Raw genomic sequence first — 9,038 nt, 5'->3', positions numbered from 1 at the left:
GAGGACTCTAAAACTTCACCTGAGCCTCCCTCGGCATATGGGTGAGTAGATAATGGCTGAATTTTCATTTTTGGGTGCACTATCCCTTTAAGGCTAACCCAGCTGTCCACGAATGTTGTTAAAAGTCAATATCTGCTTGAATTTAGGTTGTGACGTTGGGTGAATTTCAATTGCACATCTAATGCCAACGTTAATTTGAAGAACACTGACGACGAATAACGTTGATATTTTGTTGGTTTTAAGTTGTGTTGTTACGTGACCCAAAATCCATTGTCTTCCAAACGTCTCATGCCGACATCATTTTGATGTAGAATCATGACCTTTAGTCGTAAGGTATGGAGAACAAAACCCAACTAAAATTTAATGTCTGTCTGACCTAAGAGTCCAACGTCTTTCTGACGTCCGGTGTCAACTGGGAAGTTCTGCATTGTTAAGGGTGTGGCTGCTTTTAGTGACTGGTCTTTACCACAGTGACCACGTTGGTTAAGTAACATAACCATGGTGTAACCACAGAGTATAAGTGTAGCTATCGCTTTGTGAGTCTGTTTTCTGCTCATGAAAGTTACGTAACTCTTTACACAGGGTCTGCATGGACCCCTTTGCAGATGGCCGCTTGCAGCCCAGTATTTGTGACTGCGCAGATTTTTCGTCAGTGTCTGACGAAGTGCTGGTTCTTGATGACTTCGGAGTTGGACCGTGTTGTTATTCTATACAGTCTATGGTCTTTCCGTGCTTACACACCTTTCCAGACAGGATATCCAGGCCGTCTCCCAGGCTCTTGGTGTGCTCCTGCAGCTCCTGGATCTTGTTGGAGATGGTGCTCTGGGCCGGGTGAGGCAGGGTGTTAGCAGAGGTGGACAGGACGACCAGGGGGTCGGCCCAGGCCTGAAGCAGAGAGCGAGCCAATGACAGCAGATCGGACTCCTGGTGAAGAGGAGAATAATGAGATGAGACAATAAGCTGAAGGACAACTGGAGAGACAGGAGATGAAATGCTGTGAGAAACCAATGAGGTGAGGTGGTTGAACTGAATTGCAATAGTCTGCTCAGATAGACTGACCACCACTCGTAATTCCAACTGTAGCAGAGGTCAGAAAGTATCACAGATTCTTTTTAAAGGTAATATCACAATAAAGAAATAAAATGCTTTCCCCCTGGTTTGCTAACTTTCAAGCAACATTGACCCTATAAATGCTCTTTTATTTTCATCCTGGCACATTTTCCAAGTACTATTTACTTGCAACAGGGCCTCTTTAACAAATTGTGCATCTGTCACCATACAACAGACACATTTATAATTTCAATCTTACAGATTTGTAATCAAATTGTTTGGCATCACATTGTTAAGATTTAGGAAAGAATGATGGTTACTTGAATCCTCTTTAGATCATCTACAATGATCGCTTCAGTTATTCGGGTGAAAGCTGAGACAGCTCAGTGATGTTCGTTTGTGCCCATTCTGGCAAGTCTCGGCTAATATCATACCTCGCTTTTTGATAACAGTAACAGCTTCAAACTTTCCGATGTGCTTAAGGCAAGTTCCCAACCGAAAAACAAAACAGATGGAGGAGTTTCGCAGACACGTTGGAGATCTAGGAATGAATGGACTTCCTGCTTGACTCGCATACGTAGACAGAACGAGGTGTAAAGCTCGCTAGTAAACATGTTATACGTTGCACAAAAACCTCAGTATAAAAACGACACTTGTTTTATAGGGGATAATGTGCTCGACCATTTCTTGGCTTGGTGCGATGACTTCCTGGAGGTTGGTTGCTGGCGGTAGTTTCATATTTTGTGTAAAAACATTTGAGTGCTCGTCACTTAAAAACTGTATTACTTCAAATGAAGTGAGTGAATTGCATCTGAAAGATTTTTGAATATTAGCTATCCTTCCATCAGTCCACTCTCGACACTACCACTCCCAGCATTCACTGACCAAGAGGCTTTGTACACCCACTAAGCCAACAGGCTGCCAGTCAGTGTAAGCTTTACATTAATTAATCAATAGTAATCACTGAAATAGCCCATAGTAAGAAAGCTGTCTTGAGAAGCCTTGTGTTTTGTGTCCTTTTGCATATTTTAGAGCTCCAATCTTCAAATGGATGTCTGCTTAATTTCTCCTCTCTCTCTATAATAAGAATAATTTGAACTTTTGAAACGTTTCAGCTCAAACATCTTGACTCCAGCTGGTTAAAAGATCTGATCTGATGTAAAACAGAGACAGAGAAAAAGATAACGCAACCCGGTCTCACTCTGAAGTCGTCGAGAACCAGTGCTTGGTCACTGACTTCTGGCATGATATGCGGCACGTTGCCGTTATGAATGTGATGTCATGTTTCTAACTTAACTGTGCTAAAGACCAATGAATACTCAAAAACATCAGTTTTAAAGACAGGTACGCAGAGTTTTTTCTTTAGAATGCCTTTTTGCATGAACAAGGACTGTAGATTTCATCCTCATCTTTTACAGTGGGGAACTCCCATGTCTGCAAGCGTCCACATGGAGTCAGTGACTTCTGCTGTCAGACACCGAAAACCTGTCCTTTCACATCGGCACGATACGCAGCCAGTCGGTTGCTGTTATTGTTTCACGGCACACAGCGGCATCAGGGGGCAAATGTAGCGGGACAACAACAGAAGTTAAGGCAGCAGAAGTCCGAATAGGACCGGCAGGAGAGGTGGTGGGTGGATCCAACAACCACAGACTTTCTCCCAGGAGGCCAGTGTTCACTTCCTGTAAGATTGTAAAGCCAAACCTTGTTCCTTATTCCTAAATGTAACCATGTGTGTGTTTTATTGAATAGAACAAACGCCAATTCGCAGTGTTGTACCGACGTAGTGCTTTTATTTTGAAAGAGACTGTATCAAACTGTACATTTCCTGTGAAAACAGAAGTGTATTTTGAAAACAGACAATGCATGTAACAGGCTGAAGTTGACACGGCGTCCCAGAACGTCAACAACCAACACACCCAGGGTACCTTGGACGTCATATGTGGACGTGGAAAGTCCATGAGCAAATGTGGACATGTGACGAGGTCACAGTGTGAATGTGTTGGTTAAAGACAACATAAAGAATGTAACCACCATGACGCCATCCATTGGTTTGCAAACTCCCATTTTGAAACCATGAATTTGGCATTTTGAACGTCGCCATCTTGGATTTTTGGAGCCAGTAGTGACCATATTATGACAAGAGGGTGGAGCTAACTCTAACAGCTGCTGCTAGCTTGGTTAAGACGTGGTAATGTGAGACAAATGAAAGATTAAGGAAAACATAAAAAGGGTAACAGTAACTCACTGATACTTGTAGAGCTTGTTCCTTGTCACTGGGTGTCTGCAGAGAGGAGGTGTGGCACATTGAGGGGCGGGGCATAGCCATCCGGCCTATAGGAGGGAAATTAAAGTCCTGGGACAGAAGACGAATATGAATACGTAAGAAACCAGACTTGTATAACGCGGTATGACACATTTCATACCCACAACAATCAGGACTGACCAGGTCGTGGCTGAGAGTCGTGCTGAGGGAGTGCAGTCTGTCGGAGCGCTGAGAGGCCCGGTCGAGCAGGTCGTTGATGGGGACGGCGCTGCACGCTGCCACCATGTACAACACTGTGGAGCACAGGACCGTGACAGAGAACATTCAGAGGGTGTGTTTATGCCTCGGTGCCGGCGATAGCCACGACCGGAGGCGTTATGTTTTCAGGTTGACTCTCCCTCCGTCCCATCCTTGTCAACACAATGTCTCAAACACACCTCAAGGGAATTTATTCAAATTTGGCACAAATGTCACCTTGGATTTAGTCTCGCTCACCAGACCTTTCTCAAGAAAAGAAAGGTCTGGCTGGGCCGACTCTCACTTTGAGATTGGAGAAAAAAATGCCCCGGCTGCTTGTACTTCTTTCAACCAATCACAGTCGTTCTGGGCGGTGCCACAGCAACGGTGCGCTTGCAAAAATATTGCCGGGGGGAAACAGGTTTTGGTGTAACACGCCCACAAAAATATCACCTACAGGACGCGAACCATGGCAGAAAAATGGCTACATCCCCGCAAGATCAAACACCGCAAAAGTTAGTAAAGGACGTGTTGAAAACTGCTACACAACCGGAGGTGGTAGGGCGGGACTTCAGCGGGTGGCTCGTTCCACCCAATGAGAGGCTGATCTCTGCAGCAAACTTCCGCCCACTCAGACTACCTTGGATTCAACAATAAACTAATTCGTTTTTAGTGGTCATAGATCAAAGGTCAAGGTCACTGTGACCTTGTCTGTCTCATTCTCATGAACTTGATATCTCAAGAATGTCTTGAAGGAATATCTTCATATGTGGCGCAAACGTTTATTTGCACCTGAGGATGACCTAATTAGATTTTGGTGGTCAAGATTCAAAGGTTAAGGTCACTGTGACCTTGCTTCCATCTCATTCTTCTGAATGTGATATCTTAAGAATGCGTTCAGGGAATATTTTTTTCAAATTTGGTGCAACTGTCCACTTGGACTTCACAATGAACTGATTGGATTTTGGTGGTCAAAGGTCAAGGTCAGTGTGACCTTGTCTGTCTCATTCTCATGAACTTGATATCTCAAGAATGTCTCGAAGGAATTTCTTCAAATTTGGCGCAAACGTTCACTTGCACTTGAGGATGAACTAATTAGATTCTGGTGGTCAAGGTTAAGGTGACTGTGACCTTGCATCCATCTCATTCTTGTGAACACGATATCTTAAGGATGCCTTCAGGGAATATTTTTTCAAATTTGGTGCAACTGTCCTCTTGGACTTCACAATGAACTGATCGGATTTTGGTGGTCAAAGGTCAAGGTCAGTGTGACCTTGCATCTGAATCGTTGGTGAAGATTCTTAGTCATCCAGGTCATGGTAATCTAAAGTGCTATATCGTAGGCAACTGGACCTGCATGAGCAAGTTGTGTATGATATAACACTTAATAATCCATTTTTAAGTGGCTGTTTGCTCATCAGCTTTCCAGGTCATTTGGAAAAAACTGTGGTTTGTAAAGTGGCACAGCTCTGGGTATCCAGCAACCCCTACCACCAGTTTCTCCTCCGTTGTTTACCAACTGTAAACTTGTTGTTGTGATCACCACAGAAGCCCCGCCTCTCAAATCATCCCATTGAACACTGGGACAAAAAGATTACGAAAAACCAGATGACGTGGGGCGTTGTTCCCCTTTGAGAGGATTTTTTCTTACAACTCAAGGAGTTCAGAGCGCAGAAACTCGAGGCGCATAGCAACACAAACACACGAGCAAAAAGCTTCAATCTCATTAAAAACTTTTACAGAAAGCTGCCTCCAGCTGCTGAAATACTCTCTGTGTGATCAGGGCTTACTGCTCAGTCCTCAAACAGAATCCTATCTCAGGCCCGGCTCTTCCCCTTCTGAGACACAACTGCAATTTTTCATGATCATCGAACCTCATACTTCAAGTGAGGTTCTTCACTGCAGCAGATGACTTTACAGATATAACACACAAGCTGAGCTCATCTCACCCATCATGAGGAGTTTGTTTCCATCGCTGTGTCTTTGAGCCATCTCTCTTCTTCTTCTTCTGTGACCCGCTTGTCGCTGTTTCCTTCTTCCTCTCCATCCCGCCTCAGTTTTATAGTCCTCGTCTTCATCAGTTTGGTTATGCAGCAGTGTGAGCTGATTGTGTGGTCCAGCTTATAATGAGAAACATGGTCAAGGAGATCTGAATGGATGCAACAGACAGGGTGTGTGTGTGTGTGTGTGTGTGTGTTAATTAGATGAATAAAAACACTGATGTCCACAAGATGTTTGGTTAAAGCACTGCGTCTTAAATCCATTACGACATCATTTGATGGTTGAATTACTGATGACCGCGTACATCCATCACTGACCTGACGTTTCCATGGTTACAGAGCAAGTTAACCACCTGCTGCTTCGTGTATTCTCAGATCTGAGGGTGAAAAATCTTTTTCCAAAATGCACTGAAAGCAGCAACAAGTTTTCTCTCAACACGTGATGGTACGAACAGAAAAACCTGAACACAGAGTCGAGTTGTTTCAGACCGGCTTCAGCTGTTTCCTGCCCTCATTTCAATCTGTCATGTTTCACTGAAACTTAATTGTGTTTGGATTTTTTAGGGCTTTTAATTGCTTTTGAGAAGTGTGATCATCCAACACATTCTCCCTCCCAGCCTCGTTAATCACTGACGCTTGGTCTGTGGCCCATCACATCAAATTATGACACTACGCTATAACGAGTGATTAAAAATTCAACTTTACAGCTTAAAGAAACAGTGTTGAGACAAGTAGAACATTAATGTTGAACTGACATTAAAAACTTTAGTTTCTGAGTTGAAACAAACCTTCAAGCTGAGTAAATTTGCATTTGTCAAGTTTAACCAACTTCATATGTTTTACAGTGCAGCGACTAAGTGAAGCTGAAAATGTCCAGTAAAGGAGTTGCTCCACGTTATTGATCAACACATCAGACTGTCCTTGAGTCGAGGTCACACTGGCACAAACTGTCCTTCTGTCAGAGACGATATTCAGATCAGTCCTCAGGTATGAATCCTGACGTTTTTTCTTTAAGTATGACACTTAAGGCTTAATTTCTCCTTAGTTGAGGGACTTACACAGTTGCACAGAATCCCTTAAAAAGTTTCCTTTGTTAAGGGGAAAAACTAAAATACTGTACTAAAAGACAGCAGTAACAATTTCCATGGAGATTGTTTGCTTGGACTCACGCTGTGACGCCTGATATCGTCTCACAGAGTTGTCTCTTAGTTAGATGGTGAAAAAATGTCAGAAGAAAAGACGACAAGAAAACCAGACTGGTCAGAGGAGGGAAAGATTTAACTTCTGGAGGAATACAATCAGAGAAAGAACAAACTACAAAGTAAACACCAGAAAACATTAAACGACTGTAGGAAGAAGCAACGGAAATGAATTCAGTTAAATCAGAAGTGTCTCCGTCAGGTTCTCCTGGTCACACAACACTCTGCTCTGGGTGTGTTAGCTTTTTCATTTATCACCATAAACTCGGTCATGTTGCAGTTAAGACAGAGTCAGAGGGACCTTAAGGTTTTGGGTTTTTTTTACCTTGCTTTGGTTGCTAAGGTTTTTTGTGCAACGGTTGAGGGATTCCTTAAGTATGAGACCAAGACAAGGAGAAAACCATAAATACTCAAATCAACATTTTAAGGAAACCTTAAGGAGAAGACTTAAGGGTGTTTCTGCAACTGATTTTATTTTGAGAAAACCTTAACTAGGACTTTAAGAAAAATCTTAACAGTGCAAGTGGCCCCCAGGCCCCTATCCCCCTAACCCAAGATCTTACACACACACACAAAACAACAAAAAACAAACAAAAACATGAAAACAGCACACAGTTTAAGCCCCAAATGAAACGAGCACATAAACACCAACAGGAAAAACAATTTAAAACCTGTGAAGGACTAACAGTTATAGAGCTCTTTGTAATTATCCCGTGATCTCGAGGGAAACAAAAGTCATTTCTCACGATAAATCATCCTGAGACATACATCAACAACAAAATGAGTGTTGTTATCTTGAGATAACAAAAAATTAGAGAAAACAAAATTGCAGACATGGCCATTCTCTGCTTTTGTACATCACAGACTATCATTGTAATGGTTTGAGATTTTCATGGGACAAAAACCACCTTACAAAATATCACGGCTTCATGGTTTCACAGAATCACAGAATTATTTTATCACCAGTCAGAATGAAGCTTAAAGGAATGAAGGCAGAGGGGTAATTGTTGGTGGAACAAATCTATCACTACAATTGAAACTTGAACCATTTTAAAATGGACATATATGTTAAAAGTCTCCCTCCTGAAAATAATTAAAATAACACTGAGATTTTCTGTCTAGTTGTTTTTTTTGTCTTTTTAATATCATAGATAAGTAAATGTCATTTTTAATATCACAGTATACCTTAAAAAAATGGTATATCGCTGCAGCCGTATTACAGACCTCTGCCTCTTTTTATGGGTATAAATATATCCAATAATAAATATATAAATGTGCAGTTATTGTATTTTTATTATCCACTGATTATAACTGGTGCACAGTGTCCTTACACACTGAGTGTTTGTCGACATCGACTTTATGTCTTACTTTATTTGGAGCCCACAGAACTCACTGCTGTAATATGTCATAAAATAGACACATAAATACAATTTTAAAGAGTTAGATTTTTTTTTTTTTCTTAAAATATTTTCCTCTAAAATGTAAAAAGCAAACATGCCTATAATTCATTATTAATAGTGGTAATGTTTCTTTAAAGATTTTTCTTTTCAGGTCAAAACTGAGTCACAGAATTTTTCTACAACTGAATTGTTCACAGTCAGGAACATGTTTACTGCAGCTGGTCTGCAGACACCAGTCCTCACAGGACAGAGGCAGCAGCTCAGTGGGGACGTCTGCTGGACATGTGTGGAACAGCAGGTCCAAGGTGACACAGAGACAGACTGAAGACAGAGACGAACAGGCGAGGCAGCTTTATTTGTACATCACACTTTATACACCAGGTCAGTTTAAAGAGCTTTACAGAGCAGTAACATATAAAACATATTAAAGGATCCAGATTTACAATAAAAGAATAAAGAGAAGAAGAAAAAGATATAGAAGGTAAAATTGATTTAATTAATTACTAAGTGATTTTCAATTTTAAACTTCAGAGGTGCAAAGATAAAAATATTATTTAAAATGATTTAAGATTGAGTTTTAAAATAAGGTTGCAGTCATCACAGGGCGGAGCAGGCAGTGTAAACAAGGAATGTTTTTAACTTTGATTTAAATGTGTTCAGAGTCGGGGCTGTGGAACATCATGTGGGAGGCTGTTCCAGGTTCGTGCTGCATGAGAACAAAATGCTGCTTCACCATGATTGGTTCTGACTCCTGGGACGGTCAAGATGCGCGCCCTGATGACCTCAGGGTCTGAGAAGGTTCATATGTCACGAACATGTCAGAGATTAGAATTAAAGCCTTTTTTTTGAATTGGCCAGCCTGCGACCATGAGGACAGTGAGGAGAT

The 9,038-nt window shown here is 41.7% G+C and overlaps 1 protein-coding gene across 1 annotated transcript in view; it reads right to left on the bottom strand.

The window, feature by feature from the left end:
* The window catches only part of prl (prolactin), a 6,988-nt gene extending 1,398 nt beyond the window's left edge, over positions 1-5,590 (bottom strand). The window contains exons 1-4 of the mRNA XM_050069388.1: positions 5,503-5,590; positions 3,497-3,609; positions 3,299-3,406; positions 742-924 (exon numbers count right to left, since the gene is read on the bottom strand). Of these exons, the coding sequence (XP_049925345.1) occupies positions 742-924; positions 3,299-3,406; positions 3,497-3,609; positions 5,503-5,545 (447 nt within the window). The 5' untranslated portion in view covers positions 5,546-5,590. The remainder of the gene's footprint in view (positions 1-741; positions 925-3,298; positions 3,407-3,496; positions 3,610-5,502) is intronic.
* Positions 5,591-9,038: the final 3,448 nt, after the last annotated feature.

Source organism: Epinephelus moara, chromosome 18 (genome assembly GCF_006386435.1).
Source record: "Epinephelus moara isolate mb chromosome 18, YSFRI_EMoa_1.0, whole genome shotgun sequence".
Lineage (NCBI taxonomy): Eukaryota > Metazoa > Chordata > Actinopteri > Perciformes > Serranidae > Epinephelus > Epinephelus moara.
Note: the sequence above shows the minus strand (reverse complement) of the source record. Positions and strands in the feature narration are given on the sequence as shown.